The 25,659-nt window shown below is 59.8% G+C and overlaps 5 protein-coding genes and 3 non-coding genes across 8 annotated transcripts; 3 read left to right on the top strand and 5 right to left on the bottom strand.

Moving 5' to 3' along the window:
- Positions 1-1,354: 1,354 nt before the first annotated feature.
- On the bottom strand, positions 1,355-5,597 carry MSRB1 (methionine sulfoxide reductase B1). Its single transcript, XM_044234240.1, has 4 exons — positions 5,477-5,597; positions 3,774-3,922; positions 3,325-3,439; positions 1,355-2,219 (listed from the first exon to the last, which is right to left on the bottom strand). Exons 1-4 carry the CDS (start codon positions 5,529-5,531, stop codon positions 2,188-2,190), a joined length of 351 nt encoding a protein of 116 aa, XP_044090175.1. The 5' UTR covers positions 5,532-5,597; the 3' UTR covers positions 1,355-2,187.
- Positions 3,846-12,278, bottom strand: RPL3L (ribosomal protein L3 like). Its single transcript, XM_044234238.1, has 10 exons — positions 12,136-12,278; positions 10,421-10,589; positions 9,504-9,639; positions 8,057-8,243; positions 7,786-7,946; positions 7,476-7,577; positions 6,817-6,912; positions 6,463-6,582; positions 6,079-6,204; positions 3,846-3,922 (listed from the first exon to the last, which is right to left on the bottom strand). The coding sequence occupies exons 1-9, from the start codon at positions 12,173-12,175 to the stop codon at positions 6,148-6,150; spliced, it is 1,068 nt and encodes a 355-aa protein (XP_044090173.1). The 5' UTR covers positions 12,176-12,278; the 3' UTR covers positions 3,846-3,922; positions 6,079-6,147.
- A 3,539-nt stretch (positions 12,279-15,817) lies between these two features.
- Positions 15,818-18,640, top strand: NDUFB10 (NADH:ubiquinone oxidoreductase subunit B10). The gene is made up of 4 exons (XM_044234239.1): positions 15,818-16,060; positions 17,237-17,375; positions 17,840-17,979; positions 18,355-18,640. Exons 1-4 carry the CDS (start codon positions 15,913-15,915, stop codon positions 18,456-18,458), a joined length of 531 nt encoding a protein of 176 aa, XP_044090174.1. The 5' UTR covers positions 15,818-15,912; the 3' UTR covers positions 18,459-18,640.
- RPS2 (ribosomal protein S2) lies at positions 18,634-20,525 on the bottom strand. Its single transcript, XM_044234237.1, has 7 exons — positions 20,334-20,525; positions 20,165-20,254; positions 19,829-19,936; positions 19,402-19,575; positions 19,159-19,318; positions 18,844-18,935; positions 18,634-18,753 (listed from the first exon to the last, which is right to left on the bottom strand). The coding sequence occupies exons 1-7, from the start codon at positions 20,508-20,510 to the stop codon at positions 18,673-18,675; spliced, it is 882 nt and encodes a 293-aa protein (XP_044090172.1). The 5' UTR covers positions 20,511-20,525; the 3' UTR covers positions 18,634-18,672.
- LOC122896230 lies at positions 19,000-19,132 on the bottom strand. Its single transcript, XR_006382390.1, has one exon. It is a non-coding gene; the product is annotated as a small nucleolar RNA SNORA64/SNORA10 family (small nucleolar RNA).
- LOC122896229 lies at positions 19,642-19,775 on the bottom strand. The gene has a single exon (XR_006382389.1). It is a non-coding gene; the product is annotated as a small nucleolar RNA SNORA64/SNORA10 family (small nucleolar RNA).
- A 307-nt stretch (positions 20,526-20,832) lies between the features above and the next one.
- On the top strand, positions 20,833-25,289 carry RNF151 (ring finger protein 151). The gene is given in 6 exon segments (XM_044233322.1): positions 20,833-20,914; positions 22,444-22,582; positions 22,945-23,090; positions 23,411-23,507; positions 24,124-24,578; positions 24,580-25,289. Coding segments are annotated over 5 exon segments (747 nt in total). The 5' UTR covers positions 20,833-20,914; positions 22,444-22,579; the 3' UTR covers positions 24,626-25,289.
- Positions 20,982-21,108, top strand: LOC122896196. The gene has a single exon (XR_006382374.1). It is a non-coding gene; the product is annotated as a small nucleolar RNA ACA64 (small nucleolar RNA).
- Positions 25,290-25,659: the final 370 nt, after the last annotated feature.

Here is a 25,659-nt window from a genome sequence, read left to right as displayed (position 1 = left end):
GCCGCCCACCTGTCAGCACCTCCTCGGACACTGACCGTGTGTGTCCCCTGGAACAGGAGTCAGTCCAGACCCTGTGTCTGGTAGTCACTGGAATGTCTGATTATTTCCCTTTCCCCGGTGCACAGCCACCCAGTATAGGTCCTTTTGGGGAAGGCTGGGAGAAAGATTAACGTTATCCAATTTTGGGCAATGTACCAAGATCCTTCCTTGAGGGGACCTGCCTCCCTGGGTCTGTAAACTGGCTCAGGTCTGGGAACTCCGGGAGCTGACGACGGATGGACCATGACCTTGTTCTTAGGATTCCAGCCGGACTTCTGTTCCCCTGACCTGGAACGGCTGCTCGTTCAGACCAGGAAGAATCCGGAGGCTTCCCATCTGTTTCACATCCAGGAACACTGTGACCTGCTCGCCGATGGCCTCACTCTAAGCGCATCACACCGACCTGACTGGCGCTCTGACCACGAGGTCCTTCTCAGTCACTGTACCCCCCCCTTGCCTTGGGTCCGTGACCCCTGCCCCCTGGGGACCCAGTGACCCCCGTCGTACTTTGTTTTCCCAGCTCGCTGGCAGTCCTGTACGTAATTTCTGGCCTCGAGAAGATGCTGGGGCTTCTTCATAATCATGGTGAAAGGTGTGTCCTCTGGACCCGGAGGTCAGGGAGTGGGTTTTCACGGATAGATCTGCTCTGATGCTCCCATCTCCCTAAGCCTTTGGACCCTCCCTCCATCTAAGCAAGGCAGTGCTGGCACATCCCCTCCCTTTAGCGCAGGCCACCTTCCAGGTCATGTCTCAGCCAACCGAGCAACCAAAGGCTCAAGCTCCCTCTCGTCCCCTGAGCAGCACCATTAAACCTCCCACCTCTGCTTGGTGAGCCTCTACCAATAAATTCAGCCTGATCCAACTTTATCTTCCTTTCACCATCAACCCACCCCTTAATACCCATTCTTACACTTTCTGGGATTTGTCCAAGGAATTCTGACCCCCCCCGCAGGGGCACGCATCTGTCGCCCTTTCAGGGCGTCTCCCTTCTTGCTTCTCTCACCTGTCACTCCTGAGCTGAGATGATCTGCCCCTCGGCGTCCTCCTCCCCAACCAGGAGGCCAAAACACTAGCCCCGTCATCGCCCCCCATGCAGTCCCGCATCATGGCTCTGGTGTGGCTATTCAGGCCCTGGACCATCACGGGACGGGAACTTGTGGTCTCCTCGAACACGCCGGAAGGCCGTGCGGGGCGGGGAGGCCTATGTGTCCCAGGGCTGCATCCCCAGCAGCAGGCTCCCCCTGCTCAGTAAATATCTGTGGAACATGCGAAATGAGGTGTCCTAGAATGCCTGGTGGGAATGAAGACACAGACCCAGGGTCCATTTGTTTATTGATCCCGGACAGCCCCAGGGGGGAGCTCAGATGGGACAGCCTTTGGCATCACAGACCTCCCGGGCGTGTGCAAGAAGCCGCGGCTTCTTGGGGAGGCAGGAGCTCCAGGCTCCGAGCTCCTGACCCTAGCCTTGCACAATCAAAGTAATGGGGCAACAGCCACTTTCCTAAGACGGAGTGAGGCAAGGGGGACCCACCCGGATGCAGAACGGGGTGGGGGACTTCTTCTCTCAAAACTGAGAGGCCAAGGCCCGTCCCCTGGGCCCACTCCCCAGCAGGTCACGGGTCATCACCACTCTGGCTGCCTGGAAGGGTTTAACCAGAGTGAATCATGTAGTGACCGGAGCTGGGGCAGCCGGCAAGGGCCACCTCCCTCTGCATTCTGTCTCCCCACATGGCCTGGGGGAGAGGGACGCAAGCTTTGGTGAGAGCCAGAGCCCATCTCAGAATTGGGTCCCATGGAGGTGAGTCCAGACAGGCAGGGAGAGGGCAATGGGCTGTGGAGAAGAGAAGGTGGGGTGTGCCGTCATTCAAGGGCAAGCTAGGCTTAGAGTCCACCTCTCTGAGACTCCCGTATAAGTGGGAGGCTAAGGCGAGCCCACAGCGGGGCCCTCCAGCCCATCCCAGCAGCAGGCTATGGCCATCGTGGCAACCCAGTGCTCTTCTTAAAGACAACCTGCACAGGGCCAAGACCTCCTGAGGCTTCAGCCAGCCCCCTCCCCTGTCTGAATGTCTGGGGTTCCAATTCCAAGGTGGGATGGCCAGAGCATGACCACAGGGCAGTGTCCCTCTGGAATGGGTATGTGCTGTGTGCCTATGGTTCCTGAGAGCCAGAAGTTCCTTTGCCTAAAAGAAAGAAGGGAGAAAGAGAAACACAAGCCATTGCTACATCATGTAGCAATGGGATCAGACGCCATCCCACGAGCTAGCCAGCCCACTCCTGGCAGGACAGGGCAGCTGGGAGGACCCTGGGAGGACCCAGGCACCCAGCTTGGGGGAAGCTGTGTGCCCTGCTTTGTTCCCTAAGATCTCCAGGAGAGCCCAGTCTCTCCTTCCTCTGCAAGACAAAGAATACTAACCACTATAGGACCAAATTACATCTCACCCTGTCTTCGCCAGCCTGACAGACCCCCTCATTCCCCCCACCTCCCCAGGGATCAGACTCACAAGGAAACAGCTGCCCCAACAAACTGCTAGCACACAGAGCCCTAATTTCCCAAAGGTTGGGTTAGGCCGCTTTGCTTTTACGTTTCATTCCTGCTACACACACATTTCCAACATTAGTAAGGCAACACTTTCCTTCTGAGTGAAAAACCTCTTTGGGTTTCTTTCAGTTCATGAGAACAGGTGCTAACGTATAAGATCTTGTACAAAAGTGTTGTGGCACAAGGGGACCTTGTGCGGGAGATGCCCTTCACTTGACACCATTCTGCAAAAAGTTTCGCAGGACCGCTCTTTTGCAGAGACTGGGAGAGACCTGTAGTGAGTGAGTGCATAGCCCACAGGGGCACACAGCCGAGCGCTCACTGCTTGCCAGGCCCCCGGGCACCACGTCAACACAGGTGCCTTCACGCTGGCCCGTGAAGGGGGCTCTGTGAGCCCAGCCACTGAGCAGAGGAGGGGGACCGCTCAGAGAGGCTAAGCAGCAAGCTCGTGGCCACACAGCCCTACCCTCAGCCTCCGCCCAGCCCTGCCTGCCCCCTCAGAAAACCCCTTCACCACATCCACTGTCAGATGCCCCTTTTTGGGGCACATGTGATCAATCAGGACACCTGCCCCCTTGTCCTTGCCCTGAAGCCACCCTCTGGGGTGGCCGTGGGCAGCTCCTGGGCCGTGTGCTTTGGGGCCCCCATGAGCTGTCACTGTCAGTGGGTGAGAAGAGTGTGCTTCCCGCCCCTGGGCTTCTAAAATGTCAACAGGCCTGTGTCCAGCGGCCAGAAGGCGAGCTCACCTTTCGGGATGAACTTCAGCGAGCTGCTAAATATTCAGAAGCGGGACTGCCCCGGCTTGGGGCCATCATTCAGGAACTCATGGCCTAGCCCGTTCCCACACCTGCCACAGGACACCTGGAAAGACCACAAAACAACCATGCAATGGCCCCTCCTGCCACCAACAGACGGCGTCCTCCCCACACCCATGTCCCAAAGTAACTGCAGGCGGGAGCGGTCAGCCTCCATCCTGCAGCCTACGCAGGAAAGCGGTCCTGACTCCCCGTTTCCATCGGGGCCCCAGGCTCTCCCAGAAGTCTGGGGGTACAGCTCGCCTGGCTAAAACCGGAGGCCTGGAGTGGATGACTCTGAGCCCCTAGAGCTGTGGGGGGAACACAAAGAAGGAAGGAATGACCAGCCCTCAGGCTCTCCCTGGCCCAGACCCCCACCACCACCCCACTGCAGCCCTCACCTTTAGGGCATCAGGAGAGTTGTGCTCTGGACGCTTGGCCACGCTATCGGCGTGAATGGTCTCAGTGAAGGCGGGCCACGGGGATGAGTGTGCGTACTTCGAGCGACTGGAGAAGAGCTCGTAGCCACACTTGGCGCACACATAGACACCTGGGGGCAGAAGAAAAGGCCAAGGCACACACGTTGGCTCCAGCGTCTTTGGGGTGAGCTGCCGAATCCTCAGGCCTAGGAGAACAGAGTACTATGCCCGTCTGCAGGGTGGCCTGCACGTCCTCCCCACACCCCCACCTGCCCCCAGCCCAGGCCTTGTTCTGTGGGGACACACCACGCCCAGTGCTCCTTAGCAATGTGCCTAGCCCAGGAGAGCCGCTTTTCACTCAGCTCATTGGCTCTCATCAGCGGTCCTGTGATGTACACCTTCCCATTTTAGTCTCGCTGTTTTAAGTGGGCAGGAGCCCATGTCCACTGCGGGGCTTGAACTCATGACCCGGAGATCAAGAGTCACCCTCTCTACCGGCTGAGCCAGTCAGGCGCCCCTTTCCAGTTTTATTTATTTATTTATTTGTTTGTTTGTTTGTCAGAGAGAGCGACAAGCAGAGGGAGAGGGAGAAGCAGGCTTCCCACGGAGCAAACCGGCTCTTTGCTCCGTGGGAAACCTGCGAGACTCGATCCCAGAACCGTGAGATCATAACCCAAGCTTAAGGCACATGCCTAACCCCCTGAACCCCCTACAGGAGTGCCCAGCACCCATAGCCCCTCCTGAGGACAGCCCTTCCCAGAGTCCGTCAACCACTCAGCCTTTGCCAGCAAGTGGAGAAGGAAGCGAGGAGGGCTGGGGAGCTGCTGTGGAAGGAAGCTTCATTTCCACAGAGCGGCCTGAGGACAACTGCGGTCCCACAGCCAGAAGGGCCCAGGGGAGGTATTTGCCCAGAGAGCTCTAGGTCACAGCTGACATCCACAGATGCTCAGTGTCACAGCCCAGCCCCCTAGAGGGCTGACACCCAACAGATCCTGCCCCAGGGAGAGCACTGCTTAGTCTTGGCTGTGGGCATGTTTTTACCAAATTAGTCCATTAGCAGCGGCACAGCCTCAAAGGGTACACGCCAGGGCCTCTCAAAGCCTGGGGCCAGGGCTGAGTCCCAAACCACTCCCACCTTTACTCCCCACCTCCACTCAGGCTGTCTGGTTAAACCTCACTGGCCCTGGCGGCCTGGCGGCTGTCCCGGTTGCCCAACCCCAGGGCCCTGAGCGGACTGGGGAAGCACCCAGGTGGGCGTTCCGAAAGGAACGCTCTGTGCTTCCGAGGGGTACGTCGGATCCCAGGAACAGGGGAGGGGGAAAGGCAGCGGCATCATCAGGGGGCGCCCTCGGACAAGAGCCTCCGTCGCGTCCCCCTGAAATCCTGCTCCTAATCCCGATCCTCCCCAGCTCCCCCCCGCCACCGGCGTCACCCCTGGCGAGCACCCTGACCCCACGGGTTCCTCCCGGAAACCGCCTCGTTCACGCACGCCGCCCGGCCGCGACGCCGCTCCCTAGGTCGCCCCTCCCCTCAGGTACCCCCACCTTCCAGACTCCAGGCCCCTCCGTCCTCGCGCACCCCCTCGCCCCCCCCCCGTGAACTCCGCCCTTCCGGGATCCCGGGGCTCCACCGCCGCTCCATGCGCGCTCCCGCCCGCTGTCCTCCCGGGAGGTCACAGCTCATACCCGGTTCAAAGTGATTCTGGAAAATCTCGCCCCCGGAGAAGCTGCAGAACGACATGGCGCCAGCGGGACAGCGCAGCGTCTGCCCCCGGACTTACCCGAGGCCACTGGCCCGCGACAGCCAGGCCTGCGCCCGGGTCCCGCCCCTCCAGCCGAGGACCAATCAATGCCCGGAGCCTGCCGGGCTCCCCCGAGGCCCCGCCCCCAGAGGGCCAATCACGATCAGAGACGCCCAGACTCGGCGCAGGCCCCGCCCCCGATGCCCCGCCCCCGAGATCTCCCGGCAAGGGCTCCGGTGCGGCGCCTACGACACTGCCGCCCGAGGCCCCGCCCCCAGAGGGCCAATCACGATCAGAGACGCCCAGACTCGGCGCAGGCCCCGCCCCCGATGCCCCGCCCCCGAGATCTCCCGGCAAGGGCTCCGGTGCGGCGCCTACGACACTGCCGCCCCGCCCGAGCGCCAGGGGGCGCCGCTGAGCTGCGCCGGGCCGGGGCGGGGCCAGGCCGCAACCCGTCTGCCCTGGATCATGTCCCGGGCCACCCGCGGGCCACCCGCCTTCCCGCGCTCCCCACTCTGATACACGCGGGCAGAGTCGCCTCCGCACTTTATTAGACAGCGGGGACAGGCGGGGGTGGCGCCGCGCTGCCTTCAGGCTCCCTCCGTCGCAAGCCGCCTACAGGTCCTTCGAGGTCTCCGGCTTTTCCTTCTCGAGATGCTTCTTCTGGGGACCCTGGTTGGGGGTTGGGGGAGACGGAGGGGCGCTAGCGACTGAGGTCTAGCCGGCGCCACTGCCCCCGGCCGGGATCCCGGGGCTGCGGCTTTGTTGCCTGCGCGAATCGTGCGGGGGCGGGGCTGCTGCGGGCCCCCGGGTGGGGATGAGCGCAGGGGCGCCCCCCCCCCCCGACCTTCATCTGCTCCAGCTGCCCCACTCTGGCGCAGGAGGGCTGTGGGGGCTGAGCCCCGGAGGACAAGGGGTGGGTGGGCTCACCATGAAGACCCTCTTCTCTTGGGCGGTCTGGAAGCGGCCATGGCCAAACTTGGAGGTGGTGTCGATGAACTTGAGTTCGATGTTCTCCAGGGCTCGGCGGCTGTGGTGCACCAGCAGGGACTGGGGGTCCGTGGGAGACGAGAGCCAGATGTAAGTTCCTCACCCACCGCCTCCTACCACCCCCAGTCCACACCAAGAAGGACTCACTCACCCAGCTCCTGCCAGAACCCCTCCTTTTTGCTCTTCCCATCCCCACCCTCCTCTGAGCAAGGTGCAGGACAGGGAGGCCAGCCCCCAGAACCTTCCCATGGCCCATGGGGCTCCTGCTCCCCAGCCCACCACAGAGGCGCTGACCTTCCTCAGCGTGATGACCCGCTTCTTGGTGCCAGCAATGCAACCCTTCAGCATGACGAAGTCGTTGTTGACCTCCCCATAGTGCGGGAAGCCTCCCTGTGGGAAGCTGAGTCAGCCAGGATCCAGGCCCCTCAAGGAGCAGCTGGGTTAGGAGCAGCTGCAAGCCTGGCCCCAGGGCAGCACTCTGGGTCCCTCATCAGGGCAGCAACTGAGCCTTATTCTGAGTCCTTCCTTAGCTCATTTCACAACCTACATTTTAGTGAGGGAGAAACCGAGACTCCGGGACATGGAGTCCCTTGTTCCGGGCCCTGGAGCTGCTCCACAGTGCAGGCGTGGAGTTCCAGTTGGAGCTTCTCCTCCGCATGGGCCTTCAGGGCCTGGTACCGCTGGCCCTCCTTCTCTATCCTTGCAATGTAACCCTCCACACACTTCTTCAGCGACTGGAACCCAGGTGGCCTGAGTGCAAGGCCACATCTGCAGCTGCTGCCCTCCACAGCCCCTGACAGCAGTGGGACAGGAAGCTGTCTGCAGGGGAAGACTCAGAGGAATGGGAGCAGCACGGGCTTGCATTGCCAAGCCACTGCTCTCTGGACCCTGAGCTCCCGGGGCAGGCCAGTATGACCTGTGCCTACCCGTGCATGTGTGCCCCGCCCGCTCACCAGTGGTGTAATGGACTTGTCCGTCACGTCGTAGCTGGTGGACGCATTGTTCCTAACCACCTTCCCATCCTCCTTGTGCAGCCCCCGGCCAATACGGTAGATCTGCCAGGAGAAGATCAGGGCACGTGGCAGATCGCAGGGGGCTTCCAGAGTCAGTGGGATGTCTGTCCCCACCAGCATGTGTGCTTAGACCCAGGCACTGGAGGGGCATTTCAGAGCCTTCGGGGGACCAGGCAGTGTCTGCGTCACACACCCCACCCCCTGGGGTCTGGTCATGAGTGTCCCTCCACCACCAGGACTGGGGACACACCTTCTTGTTGAGCTCTGTGCGGTGGTGGTAGCCTTTCTGCCCAGCCCGAGCGATGGAGCAACCCACGCGGGCAGGGTGCCAGGCGCCGATGCAGGCCACCTTGCGCAGCCCCTTGTGGGTCTTCCGTGGCAGTTTCTTGGTGTGCCAACGGCTTGTGACCCCTGCAGGAGGTGCAGGAAGAAGGTGGGGGGCGGCTAGTGGCTGAGAGGCCAGCCCAGCCTCCACGCCCTCCAGGGGCCTTCCTGAAGCCACCATCCCCATCCAGACCCACCTTTGACACCACGGCCCTTGGTGACAGCGATGACGTCAATGACCTCACTTTGGCTGAACACACTGTGCACCGGGATCTGCTTTTCTAGCCGGGCCTGGGCCCAGGCCACCTTCTCAGCCACTGTGCCGCCATTCAGCTGGATCTCCATGATGTGGGCCTTCTTCTGGCGGAAAGGCAGCAGCTTCATCTGCGGGACATGGCACAGCCGGTCGGCTCCCAGAGGCTCAGAGCCCCCACCTGCAGACATGGTGTGACTGGCTAGTGACTCCCAGCAGGCTTTCCTGCATGCATTCCTTCAATGGATGTTCCAGAGTTCGGGTCTGGCTCTACGTTATGTTCTGTGCTAGCCACTGGGGGGATACAGCACGGAATGAGGCAGGCAAGGTCCTGGACCTCAGGGAGCCACTATTTAGTTGGGAGACCGAAATGGAGTAAATTCTTGGACAGGGCGGAGCATTCTAATGGAACCGTGGGGGCAGAGGGGACAATCCTTGCACACAGGGCAGTCAGAGAGGACCCCGCTGATGTGACACCAATAAGAAGAAGGAGCCACTAAGTGAAGATCTGAAACTTTGGGAAGCATGGGAAACCGCATTTGCAAAGGCCCTGTGGCAGGGAGTTGGAGGGGTGGAGAGGAGACCAGAGTGTCTGGACCATGGCGAGCGAGGAGGAATGTGGTGCGGGATGAACTCAGAGTTGAGCAGGGGCCTGCCTGAGCAGGTCTTGTGGGGAGAAACTTGGGCTTCATTCTAGCTGCAGGGTGTGACTCAGGGTGGTTGGTATGTTTAGGTATCTCTGGCTGCTGCTGTGTGAGGCACCGGCTGAGGGGACACATGGGAGGAAGCAGGGACACCGGCCATGGCCTAGTGCTCAGCAAGCACTTATGGAGTGCCTACTGCATATGAGGTGCAGCCTTGAGCTGGCAGCCGGGTCCCTGCCCCCGTGGAGCTCCAGTCCCTCAAGGGAAACAGACATGACCATGACCTGGTTACCGTATAACCAGGAACAGCAGGGGGGAGCGGGGTGCTGCTGCAGGCCTAGGCAAGCCTTCCCTGAGGACAAGACACCAAGGCGGTGTTCCAGAATAAGCCAGACGTGTTAGTAATTCATCAGCAGAAATCAAGCCGGACCCCATGTATGAATGTTGGCTCACGTACACACTTGGGCCAGGACCCAAACTGAGGTTGCTGGCACTCTACCCGGGACGTTTGGCAGGAAATCCGGGCCTCTCAGGGAATGGGAGGGCCCTGGTTGAGCCTGCCCTCAGAGCACGCTGACCCCCAGCATGCCATCCCTGGGGCGGAGGCCAGCCAGCACCGCGGGTCACCCAGCCCTCTGGGCCCATGCCCCAGGCTTGTGGTATTTTTAGGCTGACATTTGCCAGGGTTCCTGGAAGCTGGGATGGAGGAGGGGGGGGTCCAGGGCGTGGCAAGTCTGCCGGGCGGACCTGAGTGTGGACAATGACACGGATGACCTTGCAGTACTTCTTCATGGCGGCAAAGTCCTTCTGCAGCTGCTTCTTGCCGTCGGCGTCCCGCCACCTCTTGCAGGCTTTGGTGAAGGCTTTCTTCTTGCTCTTGTGCCTGCACCACAAGCAGGAGACACTTAAGGGGCCAGCCAGGGGCACCTCGCCAGGGCTCTCTGGGCCCCGCATGCCCACACAGCCCACCGCGTAGAGCTCTTATAACAGGGCATCCTCCCTCCTCTCTCCTTCCTTTCCCAGGTAGGCCACTGCCAGCCCCACCCCTGTGGTCTCTGAGCTGCGGACACGGGGACCGCTCCTCTTCCCCGATGCTATCCCGGGCTGATGGTGTCTGAGATGGAGGGGCCCAATGTAAGAGGCTCTAAGAGGTCAGCCACCTCTCCTGTGGTCATCCAGCCCACCCTGGCTCAGGGCCCTAAACCTGTCACCTCCCCCAGAGGGCCAGGACAGGGGCGCCTCCAACTCTGTAAGGACGGGGGTATCTGTGAGGTTCCTTGGGCAGATGGGCCTTCCCTTTCAGGACTTAGTGCGAGGGAAGATCTGAGGCCCCAGAGTGCCTTTCTTTCTGATGAGAAGAGCTTGTCTGCGGCTCCTTCCCTTTCTCACCCTGGCTGCTAGGAAGCTCCGAGCCAACCCTGACAGTCCATCAAATTAGTCCCTTAATGTAATCCTAAATCAGAACCCTTCCTTCCTCTCTTTCTCTACCCCAATCTCTACTCCAGTCCCCTTGCACATGTCTCTTGTTGAAGCGAAGGCAATTCCCCATAAACACGCATTCCTGCAGACACGGCTCCTGCCCACCCACACCCACTGTTCCAGCACCGCGCTCAGGATGGAGGGATGGCCAGACCACACAGCCTCCGCCGGAGGGCTGCCCTCACCAGTCCTTGTAGAAACGGCGACGGCACTCGTCACTAAGGTGCTCTGCAAAGATGGTCTTAAAGCTCCGAAGGCCTCGAGGGGTAGCTACGTAGCCGACCACACCTACCACCACCAGAGGGGGCGTCTCCACGATGGTCACTGCCTCCACTTCCTCCCGCTTGGAAATTTCTAGAAGAGACCCAGAGGCAGGAGCATGGAGGAAGGCATCCGGGACCCATGGGAAAAAGCCAACTACAGCCTGTCCTGCCCGAGGGAGGATGGAGCACCGCGGCCTCAGGGCCCCCACTGACCTCCAGCCGTCAGCCTCCCCAGCCCCTGACCCTTCCCTCTCTGCCCCGCCCAGGGCATGGAGCAGGTGATGGTCAGGGCCCTTCCGGTGGTTTACGCTCTGCCTCTGAGATCTCAGATAAGGCCTGACCTGCCTCTGCCTTGGTTTCCCCACTAGATCATCTGGAAATGGGCTAAGAGAGCCCACAGCCAGGGCAGCATCCCCCAAAGGGTAGGGCCCAGGATTCCTCAGTGGAGCTCATACAACAATTTTAATTTTAATAGTTATGAGTATATTGGATGAGTTCTAGAAAAACACATACAATTTGTCCCAAGCCAATGATTTTGTAGATGTTATTACCAAAACTAATACAAAGCAGAAGTGTACATTTCTGGCGTATATTAGGAACGGGCCGTCCGGGTGGCTCAGTCAGTGGAGCATCTGACTCTGGGTCTCGGCTCAGGTCATGACCTCAGGGTTGTGAGATCTCGAGCCCCTTGAGGCTGGGGACTCTGCAGGCGATTCTTCCCACCTCCCTCTCCCGCTCTCCCCACCACTTGCACGTGTGCTCTCTCTCTCTCAAGCAAATAAATAAATCCTCAAAAATAAATACATAAATTGGGGCGCCTGGGTGGCTCTGTGGGTTGAGCCTCTGCCTTCAGCTCGGGTCATGATCTCAGGGTCCTGGGACTGAGCCCCGCGTCGGGCTCTCTACTCAACAGGGATTCTGCTTTCCCTGCCTCTCTGCCTACTTGTGATCTCTGTCAAATAAATTAACAAAGATAAATAAATACATAAAAATTAAAAACAGATGAGGGGAGATGAAGAACAGGACAGTTGCCAAGAGGCCGGACAGTGCTGGCTGGCTGTAGAAAAGTGACAGGCAGGACCCGTGGGGGATGGAATGTTCCGTGGTGGCGCATTCACATGGGGCCGAACCACGTGGCACTGCGCACGCATGGATTCACCTGCCCCAGACTGGGAAACCTGACCAGGATGGGCCGGTCGTATCCATGTCGAAACCCGGTTGTGACCCTATTACCATAGTTTTCTAAGCTATTTCCATCAGGAAACCGGGCGAAGGGTGCATGGGAGCTCTCTGTCTCCGTCCTTAGAGCCACACGTGAGCCCACCCTGATGGGAAGAGAAAAAGTAGATGGGGCACCTGTCTTTGGATCGTAGCCCCTCCCCTTACCAACCGGGCAACCAGCAAGTTTCCTAACCGCTTGATCTCCTCATCTGTAAACTGGGGGCAAGGACAGTGGTCAGGGCTCAGTGACAGTGCCCTGACCGCGGCTCTCTTGGGCAGGACCTTGCCTTTCTGGGGCTGCTTCCCCTCCTAGACCCCAGCTCCAGCCCCTAGCCTCCGAAGTCTCTCCAGATCCTCTGGCAGGCGTGTCAAGGAGGCCCCACACCCTCCCCATGGGTCCCCCTGCAGCCACTCACTGAGCCCGGGCCTGTGCACCTCCCGGACGGTGTGCGTCATGCCCGCCTTGTAGCCCAGGAAAGCCGTGAGGTGCACCGGCCGGCTGGGGTCGTCCCGGGGCCAAGTCTTCACCTTGCCCCGGTGCCGGTGGCTCCTCTTGTGGGGCAGGAAGCCCAGGTGTCCATGCCGAGGGGCAGAGAACTTCCGGTGGGACTGGCAGCAGGAGGGGAGGGAGGTCAGAGCTGGGGTGTCTCTGGTGGGGGTGGCTGATTGGGACCCGAGCCCAGACCCAGGGAAGTGAGTCAGGGACCCCAGAATGGGCCCCGGTGGTCTTCGGTGCCCCCCTCTGTCCGCAGGAAAGGACGGAAGGTTGCCTCAGGGCCAGTGTCTTAGGGACAGAGCCGTGACCAAGCTCTCCTCACCCACAAGCGTCCTGCTTCAGTGGGCTCAGCCTGCTGGGCCCAGCAGGGACAGGCCCACACCCTGGCTGTGGGCTAAAGGGACAGGGGGCCACTGCCATCTGTCCATTTCCTGCCCATTCTAGGCCTGGCAACCTGAGCTCGGGCCCCCTGTGGTCCCTTCAGTCACCTATACCCCCACTGGCCCCAGGCCCATCCCTGCTGGGAAAGACTCCAGAAGCCCACCCGTCCCTCCCAGGAAGCCGGCTGGCTCTTGCCCCCCAGCCCACTGACCATGGCTGTGGGTCTCTGTAGGTCAGGAAGGGAAGGGGCCTCCTGACAGGCGCCGGAGGCCAAGTGGCAGGGCCGAGTGGCCAGCCAGCTCCCAGATTTAGCCCCTGGCAGGGGAGCTTGGTCATGTCCCGTGGCGGACATGGGCTCCGGTGCCAGGACAGGCCTGGCCTGGCCTGGGGCGGGGCGCAAGGGGGCATCAGATGGGCAGCCCGGGGTGGGGATACCTGGGGCCAGGCGTGTCACTCCTGTCCTCAGGGCCCTGGGACTGGTTCACACCCACTTTGCTTTCTGCCTTGTGCTACCCTCCCAGGACAGGAACACCTTGGCCTGCTAAGCAGTCAAGGAACCCCAGCAGGGGAGGGGCCTTCTTCCAGGGTTGCTGCGACAAGGGTCTGGCCTGGTTGGCAGGCAGTGAGGCAGAGGGAACTCCTGTCCTGTCCTGAGAGCCCTGAGCCAGGGCTGCACAAACTGGTGTGGGGGGTGGGGGCGCTGCGGGCAGGGGCGCTAACAGCTGTGATCCTAGAACAAGGAGTCTATACGGTTCTGAAGTTGTGAACCTGGAGAATCAGTTTTACAGGCCTAAAATGTCTCTGAGGGTTTGTGAGGCGCTGATGCTAAGATCTATGTGACTCAAATGTTAGGGCTCTTGTTACTCTCAAAGCCACTTTTATTACTTTGGGCCAAACCCCACAAAAATAAAATCCCTGGCCAGGGGCAACCCTCAGCCTCCGGAGTGGCCCAGGGGGGCAGAGGCTGTCTGAGGGGAGGAAGCCCGGGAAGGATGCCTGGAGACTCAGGGCAAAGGGAGGGCCACACATGTGGGACCCCAGGCGCATTGCAGGACATGCGGCGCCAGTGGGACTGACTCCAGGCTCACACGCCAAGAACCAGAGGGCGGGGCACAGAGCCACAAGCTGCGTGGGTTCCTCCCTCTCAGCCACCTCCTCCCGCTTCTGCTACATGATCTCCAAGTCCCTCTGCTGCCTGGTACGGGGGAGAGCTGCCAGACCAGCACAGGTCTTTCCTTGAGCTTTCCCTGAGCACAGGTCTCTGCTTTCCCCTGTTCTCTGTGGCGGCGGGTCTGTTGGGTTCCCTTGTTCAGTCCAATGTTGTAGGCCTATCAATGTTAAGATTCTTTTGATCAGGGGCATCTGGGTGACTCATTCGGTGAAGCATTGGCCTTCAGGTCCGGTCGTGACCTCGGGGTCCTGGGATCGGGCTCCACCTTGGCATCACCGGTCAGCGGGGAACCTACTTCTCCCTCTCCCTTCCTGCCCCCCTCCACTCCCACTCTCTCTCTCAAATCAGTAAATAAATAAATAACCTTTTATAAAAGGTTCTTTTGCGGCACCTGGGTGACTCGGTGGGTTAAAGCCTCTGCCTTAGGCTTGGGTCATGGTCCCAGGGTCCTGGGATAGAGCCCTGCATCAGGCTCTCTGCTTGGCGGCAAGACGCTTCCCCCCCCACCCCGCCCTCTCTCTCTGCTGCCTCTCTGCCTACTTGTAATCTCTGTCAAATTTAAAAAAAAAAAAAAAAGGTTCTTTTGTCGTTGGATAGCATGTGTTTCTAACAGTTCGTGATTTCAGGAGTTGACATTTCTACGATCACTGATTCCGTACATCCACAGTGTTGATGACTCTGTGGCCCTGGCCCCAGCTTCTAGGCAGGAAGTGACCAGCACCCTCCCCGATACTGGCCAGGGGCCCTGCCAGGTATGAAGATCACCCAGGGTGGTCAGCAGGGCCCTGGTCAGTGGAGCTGCCCCAGGGAGCACACCAGTGCCCAGGGCCAGGGCAGAACCAGGGGAGCCGGACCAGAGCACTCTGCTCCCAGGAGCCCCCAGGGCAAGCCCTGCCTCTTGCTCTGCCCCAGACAGGACCCCTAAGCTCACTGGCATTAGCCGGTCCATGAGAGGCCTTGGAAGACATAGTGGGGCCCAGAGAGGGTTGCAAGGAAGGGGCAATTCCGGGAAGGCTTCCTAAAAGAGCGGGCCGTTTGGTAGCGTGTGTTATTTGTTGGTGCTGTGTTATTTACTTGTTCCAGCGACCTTAGCTCTCCAGAAGAGCCCAGCTGTGTCCACCTTGCTCCCGGCTGCACTTGCCACGTGCACGTACACCCGCGAAACGGAAGGAACGGTTTATTTATTCCTGTGTCTGTGTTGTCTTAGAACGTAACCAGGAGGGACGCCTGGGTGGCGCCGTTGGTTGGACGACTGCCTCCGGCTCAGGGCGTGATCCTGGAGTCCCGGGATCGAGTCCCACATCAGGCTCCCAGCTCCATGGGGAGTCTGCTTCGCTCTCTGACCTTCTCCTCGCTCATGCTCTCTCACTGTCTCTCTCTCTCAAATAAATAAAAATAAAATCTTTAAAAAAAAAAAAAAAAGAACGTAACCAGGAGAAAGAAAAAAAAAAAGGAAGGAAGGAAGAAAACAAAGCCAAAAGAAAAAAGAATGCAAGCAGGGGCCTCGGCTTCCTTCATTAGAGTATCCCAAGGGCCTAGAGCAGCGCCCAGTCCACAGGACGCGACTTGGAGAGGGGGTATTGCTCAGTGGTAGAGCATTTGACTGCAGAGGACGCGACTCGGAGGCAGACAGGGGCGGTAGCGTGCTCAGAGCTGCAGCAGCCCACCATTGGGCGGACCGAGGAAACTACAAGTCCCATGGTGCTTCGCGAGCGGCGGTCGCCCTGCTCAGGCGCAGCCGCCTTAAGGCAGCCTCAGCAGCGGGCGAACTACAAGTTCCATGGAACCTCGCGAGACCCCATTTCCCCCTCCCCCCCCTCCCCCCCAGCCTCCGCGCCAGCGCAGCCGCGCTAGGGCGTCCTCGGCGGCCGGCGAACTACTAGTTTCCTGGAGCTTGGCGAGTACCCGTTCCCCCCAACCTCCACTCCCCGCGCCGGCGCAGCCGCGCTAGGGCTTCCTCGGCGGCTGGAGAACTACAAGTTCCATGAAGCGTCGCGAGCACCAGCACCACCCACCCCCGCCCCACTACCCGCGCCGGCGCAGCCGCGCTAGGGTGTCCTCTGCGGCGGGTGCCCTAGGCCGTGGGATCCAGGCGGAGGCCGGGGCTCTGTGTCCGACAGTGGGTCCCTCCCGCGCGCCGCCGCCATGCCGGACAGCTGGGACAAGGACGTGTACCCCGAGCCCCCGCGCCGCACGCCGGCGCCCTCGCCTCAGACCTCGCTGCCCAACCCCATAACCTATTTGACGAAGGCCTTCGACCTCCTCGTGGACCGGCCCGTGACCCTAGTTAGAGGTACGGACCCCATCCGGGCCTCGCCGCTCCCCAGGGCCCCTCGCCGCCCTTAGGCGTTCTCCGCACCCCTTCGCCCAACCTGGATGCCCAGCTGCACCCCGGGCTTCGCCCCCGTGACCAGCCCCCGCCGTCCGCATTTGTGGGCTTGGTCGCCTCCTTGGGCCCCTCGGCCCCCCACCTTCAGTGCACTTTAGGAACGCCCCTCGCTCCCACACCAAGACTGCTCACTGCGTTTCCTCCACGCAGGTCTCCGGCTTCGCCCAGATATTAGGGGCTGTTTGCGGATCGCAGTCTGGCCCGGGGCTGGCTACGCTCCATCCGCCTGCCCGCTTTGCATCCTGCGTCCTGCACGGAAAGCGGTCTGCAAACCGGTGTGGAGGGTTTCCCTTCCAGCCTTGTGCACGCCTGCAAAATGACCGGGGTGGTCAGGTGCTGCCCGAGGACCCCGCAACCTGGGTGTGCTGTGCTGTGACTTGCAGCCCGTGTGTGCTCCCTCCTAATGGCTGTCCAGATGACCCCGTCTCCGATCCAAACCAGGCGGGTGTTTAAAACAGCTCTTGGTTGCCCAGTTGCTGAGCCGGCCCAGTGGAGGCCACAGCACAAGCACACTCTCCCTCAGGCACTAGTGCCGGCCGCTCCTCCATTCCTTTCAGAGTTCATTCAGCAACCCAGCCACAGACCCACTCTTTCTCAGAAAGTGTTTTATGTGTCTGGAGGAATGAGATTTCATTAGTTCCAGCTTGTCAATTTCTGGGTGGGGAGGTTGAGACCAGAAGGTTAGTGGCAGCGGAACTGCCTTGGGGCCTCTGCCTACTGGTCAGACCCTGTGTTCTGGGGAGGTAGGACCCGTAGAAAGGTGTGGGCTTGGAGAGCATGGGTTCAGAATCCTGAATTCTCTCTGGGCCTCAGTACTCTGTACTGGGACTTAACCCCTTGGGACAATACACATGGTGCCTGGCTCCCAGGAAGGGTTAGGGTTTAGGTTAACCTAACCCAGGACTACCAGCCACACCTATTTTTTTGAGAGTCTAATTGGCAGTCTTAGTAAAAGCCAGAAAGGTTTGGGCAGTCTGCCCCTTCGTGGCTTGTGAAAAAAGAACAGAGCTAAGAGCACATTCTAACTGTGGCCTGTCCAAACCAACGGGGCCTTTAGAGTCTGGGGTTTTCTCTTTACAGAGTTTATAGAGCGGCAGCACGCGAAGAACAGGTATTACTACTACCACCGCGAGTTCCGCCGTGTGCCAGACATCACCGAGTGCCAGGAGAAGGATATCTTGTGCATGTTTGAAGCAGAAATGCAGTGGAGAAGAGACTAGTATGTCCTGTCTTTGGGTGTCCTTTCTTAGTTAAGAAACAGAGTCGTGGGGTGCCTGGGTGGCTTCATGGGTTTAGACGCTGCCTTTGGCTCAGGCCATGATCTCAGGGTCTTGGGATAGAGCCCCAAATCGGGCTCTCTGCTTGGCAGGAAGCCTGCTTCCCCCTCTCTCTGCCTGCCCCTCTGCCTATTTGTGATCACTGTTTTATGTGATCATTGTCAAATAAATAAAATCCCTTAAAAAAAAAAGAAAGAAAAAACAGAGTCTTGCTCAATGAGCATCTCCTGTTGGGCTCTCATCCCCCAGGGATACCGTGGATGGTGGTCAGGGGCCAAGATCTTCTGGGTTTGGCCCAGATTCTGAGGGTGGAGGGGCCAGACAACAGGGCCTTAAGGTTTTGCCTTCATTCTACTGTCTCTGCATACAGGGAAAGGATTTCTCATAAACCTTTTTTTTTTCACAGTAAAGTCGATCAAGAAATTGTCAACATTATCCAGGAAAGGCTGAAGGCCTGTCAGCAGCGGGAAGGGGAGAGCTACAGGCAGAACTGTGCCAAGGAGCTGGAGCAGTTCACCCAGGTGGCCAAGGCTTACCAGGACCGCTGTAAGCAAGCCCCCACCCCAGCCTGATCCTTGAACCCAACATCATAGCCCAGATTTTGCCAGTTGGTTGGGGGAGGGGGCGGGTTTTTTTTAGTATTTTATTCATTTATTTGACAGATTGTCTCAAGTAGGCAGAGAGGGGGAAGCAGGCTCCCTGCGGAACAGAGAGCCTGATGTGGGGCTCGATCCCAGGACCCTGAGATCATGACCTGAGCCAAAGGCAGAGGCTTAACCCACTGAGCCACCCAGGTGCCCCTGGGGGAGGGGGTATTAAGAGAATCCTGATACCCAAAGTCCCTTTACTGCTCAGTGTCATCACTGTTTCCTCCCCACTAGTAAGTAACTGGCCCATGACTTCACTCCCATCTCTTCCCAGATCACGACCTGGGAGCCCATTATTCTGCCAGGAAGTGCCTGGCAAAGCAGAAGCAGCGGATGCTGGCTGAGAGAAAGGCGGCTAAAGAGGCTGCTGCTGCCTAAAGCAGCTCCTTGAGCACCTTCCTGAAACGATACTACTAAAATAAATAGTTTAAGTAAGAAAGCTGTTCCTGGTGTCACTTTCGGTCCCCCACTTGGATCTGCTGACCCCACTGCTTCCATCTCCCTTTATGTCCAGCTTACGACTAAGCTCATAAGCAAAATAAACAAGACACTGTTAACAAGCTTTAGTTCACTTTATTTTTCTTGTATAAAACTATGTGGTAGCCACAGCTGGAGCCTGGGTCCTCTGCACAGAGACTCTGGTGTGGGTCTTCACAAGATGGTCCGTGAACTCCTAGAGAAGAGAAACAAGGCTTTAGCTGTAACCACACCCCAGCACCCTGTGCACTCATCAAGGCTAATGAGGTGGCTGGGCAGGCAGTACCTGATAGGGAGACTTGGTGAACACAGTCTCCTTCCAGAGATCAGGGGTAAGATAGCTGTAGGTCTTGGAGATGGCATCGAAAGTAGCCTTGGCTGGAACACAGAAACAGGAAAAGGTTGGCAGATTCACAAACACAACGCCCCAGGTACGGACAGAAGATGTTGCGCTCCTAGGAACAGAGGGGCCACTTGGGGCCAGTCTGCCGTGCATTAGGAGGGCCTTCCTCTCTCTCTCTCTGTGGAAGTACGCCAAGCACACACGGAGTATGATTAAGCGGAGCTGAGAGAGGCCACAGCCCCCGTGAAAGCCACCTACCAAAGTTCCCCAGGGTGGCAGTGCAGCCCCTGGCCGAGGTGTAGCAGTCGTCAATACCGGCCATCATCAGCAGTTTCTTGGGCACAGGGGCCGAGACAATGCCAGTACCTCTGGGGGCGGGGATGAGACGCACCAGCACAGAGCCACAGCGGCCAGTCACCTGGAGAGTGAAGGGATCAGGAGATGATCCACGGGGAGTCTGCACCACCGCAGGCCCCGATGCTCACTGCCCCCCAAGCCTACCTTGCACGGGACAGTGTGGGGCTTGCCGATCTTGTTCCCCCAGTAGCCTCGCCGCACAGGGACGATGGAAAGCTTCGCCAGAATGATGGCTCCGCGGATGGCAGTGGCTACCTCCTTGGAGCACTTGACACCCAAACCGACGTGTCCATTGTAATCTCCGATGGCGACGAATGCCTGTGAAGAGCCTGAGGTGGCAGGTGGTCCACTGGCCAGCGCGGCCATCACACGCCACCACCCGGGATCTGTGGCACCCCTCGAGGAAAGGGTGGCCACTGTGAGGCCACTCGGAGGTCCCGAGGAGATCCTTCCTCTCTCTCCCGATTACGAAAGCCACACGCGTGGTATCAAGTGTGACCGTGCAGAGCTGAGAGAGTCCCACTGAGCCCCGTGCACACGCAGCTCAGAGCACCCAGGGGAGCTGAGGTACCTTGAACCTGGTCCGCTGGCCGGCGCGGGTCTGCTTCTGCACAGGCATGATCTTCAAGACCTCGTCCTTGAGGGAGGCTCCCAGGAAGAAGTCGATGATCTCAGACTCCTGCGGGGTGAGGACGCGGCCACGCAGGCGCTTACCGCACAAGCCCAGGAGCCACCTAGAACACCTCCCGTGAGAACCTCCACCCGCGTCCCCGCGCCGGTTTCCCAGCCTTCCCCATCTCCTCTCAGTGGAACACCCCCGGCAGACAAAGGACACCCGCGCACGCACACCGTCTGCGTCCCGGGCACAGATGCCATCCCCGGACCGGGGGCAAGGACCCCGCCTTACCTTGATGGGCAGGGAGAAGAGATAGATCTCCTCCAGGGACTTGATCTTCATGTCCTTGACCAGGCGGCCCAGCTTGGTGACGGGGATCCACTGCGTAACAAGGCCTCGGTGACCACTGTGCCCCGATCGGCGCCGCCCCGGGCCCGTCTCCCGCGAGGGCCCCACCTACCTCCTTGTCCTCGGCCTTGCCCCCGCGAGCTCCGCGGCCTCGGCCCCGGCCCCGACCACGGCCCCGGCCCCGGCCCCGGATGCCGCTGCCGAAGCCACCGCGGAAACCGCCGCGGCCTCCCATTCCAGGGCCCCCGGGCCCTCCGGGCCCTCCCGCAGCACCGGCGTCATCCGCCATTTGCTGAAAGGAACAACGAGAGTGGGTCGGTCAGCGAGGCCCCGGCATATGCAGTCTGCCGGGACCACGGCTCCCGCCCGGAAGCGCCAGCGCGCCGGACCGAGCCCCGCCGGACGGCCGCGGATCCCCTGCGCGGGACTCGCAGCGCCCACCCCGGCCACGCCGCACACTCACGTGTTCTCTCGGAGAGGAAGAACAAGGCCCCCCGGAGCCAGTCTTTATACCACGCCAAGTGCCGCGAGATTTCGGCGGCCCCGCCCCAGGCGCGCGTCCGCGACGGGCTTATGAGTGCGGAGGCCGCGCGCTCCCGGCTTCCCCCGCCCGCTCCGCGTGCGCCTGCGCACCTGCGGCCTAGCGAGCCTGAACGCGTGTGCAGCTGCCGCCCCGCTGCCTGGCGCCGAGAGGTAGGTCAGCGCCTGGCGCCCCGCGCTCTCTGCCCGCGCGACCCTGGGTGGTAGTTGGGATGTCGGCGTTGGTTGAAAATCACCCGCGGCTTTGGCCGTGGCCGCGGGTGAGATTCGGCGCCCAGAGCCACCGGGGGCCTCAGCTCACCGCCCGCTCGTCCCTGTGGGCCGGTGAAACCCAGGCCCCGACACGGGCCCCGCCGTCCCCTGCCCGCGTGCGCTCTGGCCTCCGACCCCTGACCCCGTGTTCTGCCCGCAGGACGCCGATGTCCGGACCGTGAGGCCCACGCCGCCAGGACCGCTGGGGGTGGGGGGAACCCTGCCGCCAACGCCCAGTAGAGCTGTTGGTCTGAGTTGTGCACGTGTGGGCGCCCTGCGACACGTCCTCTTGCCGGCCGGCCCAGTTTTGCGTCGGATGCCACGGAGGGGTGCAACTTGGGCCCCAGGGGTTGCACTGACTCCTGCGTGGCGCTCCGTGGGTGGCGGGACCAGGCCAGAAGCCTCGCTGTGTGTCCCATACCGCATCTCTTCCACAGTAGCGAAGCATCTGTGAGCTTGCGGGGAGTGGGCTGGGCCACCAGTCCACTGGCGAGGGTGACAATGAAGGGAAACATCCCCAGGGGGAGTTGGGAGGCCAGATGGGGAGCCCTGGGGCTCACTATCAGTTACAGGCCCCGATAGGGAAGGACGTGGGGGTTACTCCCGCAGCTCAGGCATCACCCTGAGTTCTCCAGTGGACTTGGATCCGTGAAAAGATCCCTCCCAGCCTTCTTTCTCAATGAAATAAAGTTCCTTTGCTTTGTCTCTTGGGGGCTTGCTTGTGGTTTCGCTGTAGCTTGTGCGTTCTGAGTGGTTACTCCCAAATAAACACGCTTTTGCCAGTGAAATAACTGGGTTTTCTTCTGCAAGTTGATAGAAGAATGAGAGTGTACGATTCCCAGGTCAAGGGCTTGCGTTGGCCCCTTACTGCTCTCAGGAGGGGACAGGGCCTGGGATAGGATTTGGTGAGCTCAGTACTCAGGGCTACTGAAAGAGCAGTTCCCGGTTCCGTGTTTCAGATGGGGAACATGCTGGTTTCCCAGGTGGAGATTATTTCCCAGTGTCTTCTCAAAGGTCTGCCCACGTGGTCAGAGCCTATCTGTTCTGGAAGGCTTTCTCACAGACTAGGCTCCCCACCAAGGTGGCACCACAGGTTACATGGGTCTCTCGTCCAGATCTTCCTGATCTGTACTCTGCGGCTAGTTCCATGAGTCTTAGATCCTAAGAGACCTGATGGTGGGTCAAAGTCAAAAGTCCCTGCGTTCTTGGGAGATCTGGCCTGGACAGCACTATTCGAGAAGGGAGAAAGGAACAATTCCTATATTCCTGCCAATGCCTCAGCTTTGGGGAAACAGTCATCAGAAGTTTGGTTCCCAGCCTAGTGCTGCTCGGGTGTCAGCTGACAGCCACTCCCAAGATGGGCTTCAGGGACCTGCCCCAGGTCCAGACTGCCTAATCCTTCCACTCTGAGCAAAGGCCATATGGTACAGGATCCCATTGGGCCCTGATCCAGGGCTGTGATTGGCCTGAGCTGGACAATGCCACTGTGAGGTCGGCCCACTCCTGCTGTGAAATGGAGACTCCTGATCCCTGGGAGTCAGTGGAGCTACCATCTGGACACAGATCATGGTGAGACTGGGTCCCTTTTGCCTCTGGCCCTTAAATGTGTTCCTAATTCGAGACCTCCCCAGAGTTGGACCCCATTCCTTACTCTGAGCAACGGTGAAGAGTGGGTTACAGGCTCCCAAACAAGACAAGGAAAGCAGCCTTTGTGAGGGCTCTGGCCAGGTCTAACGCCAGGCCAAAGCCAGCTTCTCCAGTTGGGGACTGGTAGTCTTGGTCTTGACTCACAGCTGCCCCCTCAAAGTGGGTGCTGACCCATCACTCCACTTGGGGCTCTCATGGCCCACCTCCCCGTCCTGGGGTTTCCCTCTGGGTGTGTGGCTGGATCCTGGTTCAGCCAGTCCCTGATTTTGGCCTGGCCTTTGCAGAGTGGTGGCTATGATCTCAACCTGTTCGCCAGCCCTCCCGACTGCAACTTCCTGTGCTCTGTGTGCCATGGCGTTCTCAAGAGGCCGGTGAGGTTGCCATGCAGCCATATCTTCTGCAAGAAATGCATCCTACGGTGGCTAGCCAGGTGCTAGTGGGCACCAAAGAGGATGGGAGGACAAGGGCAGGGCTGTGTCCATTCCTGTGGCCCAGAACAGAGAGGAGGGTGGGCCAAGCATTATTTCAGAGTGGGCATAAGAATCAGCTCCCAAATCTAGGACACTAAAGTACGTGTGTCCCCGCACCCTGTGGCACTTACAGCCCGTGGCCCCAGCCTCAGAGCTGAGTCCCCATGAAGCCCTCAGGACTCTTCCAGCTCAAGAGAAGGGACCACCTGGGAAGGCGTGTTGCTGCCTCTTGGTCCCTTCCAACTCCCAACACTCTTCACCACCCATTCCTGCCTCCTAGACAGAAGACCTGTCCGTGCTGCAGGAAAGAGGTGAAATGGAAAAAGATGGTCCACGTAAATAAACTCCGCAGGACGATTGGCCGCCTGGAAGTCAAGGTAGCCTGAAGCACCTGCTCCCAGTACCCTTCTCGCTCCCGCCAGGGGAGGGGGTAAGGAGAGGCCTGTCCTCAGAACCCAGGGTTTCTGGTCTAGCAGTGCTGATTGCAGCCTCAAGGTCATCAGTCCTGCCTGTGTGGGTCCCATCTCTACCACTTACTTGCTGTGTGACTTTGAGCAAGTTTCCTAACCTTTTTGAGCCCTTAGGGTCTCAACTGTAAAATGGGGATCATACAAGATTTTTAGAGGATGAAGTGTCCTCTCTGACGGCCATCACCCCGGTCCCCTAATTGTTATCGATGAGGAAACTGAGCTTTAAAAAACAAACAAACTTGGCTTCTGTGCAACAGCCAGGTCAGCCCCACCATGTACACCCCAGTCCCTCAAGCCTTCAGCCCTGTGCACCTGCTCTCAGAGGTCTAGATTCTTCCCACCTCCAAACATTTACCCAACTATTTCCCCCTCCACATCATTGATGCCGGGAAAGCTTGGTGGGCTCCCCGGACAGGAAAGTCATAGATTGGGGGGGGGGCAGGTTTCTATGTAAAGCTACTCCAGTGCTGGGTGGCCACGTCCCACCTGTTTTGCCTCATTTTGTGCTCTCTGTCACCCTCAGTGCAAGAACGCGGAAGCAGGCTGCTTGGTGACGTGCCCCCTGGCCCATCGAAGGGGGCACCAGGACTCATGCCCTTTCGAGCCGACGGCCTGCCCCAACGAGGGCTGCACGGCACGGGTGCCACGTGGGGCTCTGGCTGAGCACCGGCAGCACTGCCAACGTGGGGCCCAGCAGCAGTGCCCACTGGGCTGTGGGGCCACCCTCGGCCCCGCGGAGCGTGCACACCACAACTGCTACCGGGAGCTGCGCGACGCCTGGAATCAGCGTCAGGAGCGCAGCCGGATCCTGGTGCTGGGCCTGCTCCGGCGCATGCGTAAAGTGCATCGCACCACCAATCTCATCCGCAGGCAGCTGGCCCAGCTCGGGGACTTCCTGGAGGAAGACGACGCGCTGCTCATGGGAGCCCCGCAAGGGGAGGCCGAGGCCACCCCAGAAGGCAGCATTGGGGCCGAGGTGTGGGGGGCCCAGGGCCACGGTACCGTGTAAATTGAGGGGAAAATAAACGCAGATCCTAGGCCTGGCCCGCCCCGCCGCCTCTGTGCCTGCCGGCCTCACAGCTTTATCCCATTTGCCACCTGCCCCCCTTCCAGGTACTACTGCCTTCACCACGCAGGGACACTGGCCTTTCTCCCTGGCCCGCTCCTGCCCGGAAGGCTCTTCTCCTTGCTCTCCGTTTGCCTGCTTTCTTTTCCCTCGGATGCGTCTTCCTCACAGAGGTTTTCCCTGATCCCCTCCCAGTCTCCTTCCTGTTACCTCTACCAAGTCCGTTAACCAACTTCCCAGTCACGCCAACCGCTCAAAGCCCTCAACTCCTAGGAGAAGCCCACGCCTCAGAGGGAAACCTCATTATCTCTGATCTCCTGCCCGTATGGTCTCCGGACACCCTGTAGCCACAAGCACTGTCCCCCCCCCCCAAGCAGCCACAGGGGTCCCCGCTCTACTCGGGCGACACCTTACCTTTCCCACCACCCCATTTAAAAGCGCACCTCCTGCACTCCGCCCCGTCCCGTTGCCGAGATCTGTTCTTTCCACAGCACGAATCGCCCACCGCTCCTGATGACTCCTTGCCGGACCTCCCCCAGCCCTCTCTCCTCTAGCACCTGCTTCCCCAGGGCCTCCCAAACGTCTAGAACAGCGCTTGGCACGTAGAATGTGATCAATAAATATCTGAGAGGCTCTGAAGTTACCCGATTTATTCATTTACCCTCCATATCTATCGTAGCCGTCCAGGAGCAACTAACGGCCTTGTACCCAAATCCCGGAAGGCCGAGGGCCAAGAGCCTCGGGATGACTTCAGTAAACATTTCCAACGACTCCTTTTTTAAAAAGTTCACTAAAAAACCAACAGCGGGCAAACCCCGGGCCCTGCACTCAGCCGCCCCCGGAGGACCCGCCACCCCCACGCGGATCTACGCCAGTTCCTCCAAACCAGAGACGCCTCTACCAGCTTCCGCTTCCTGACACAGCAGGGGCTGCCCACAGCAAAGATGGCGCCGAGCGCGCAGCTGGTGATGTCACAGGGGTCGTGCCCGGTGA

Source organism: Neovison vison, chromosome 14, assembly GCF_020171115.1.
Source record: "Neovison vison isolate M4711 chromosome 14, ASM_NN_V1, whole genome shotgun sequence".
In the NCBI taxonomy this organism is placed as follows: Eukaryota; Metazoa; Chordata; class Mammalia; order Carnivora; family Mustelidae; genus Neogale; species Neogale vison.
Note: the sequence above shows the minus strand (reverse complement) of the source record. Positions and strands in the feature narration are given on the sequence as shown.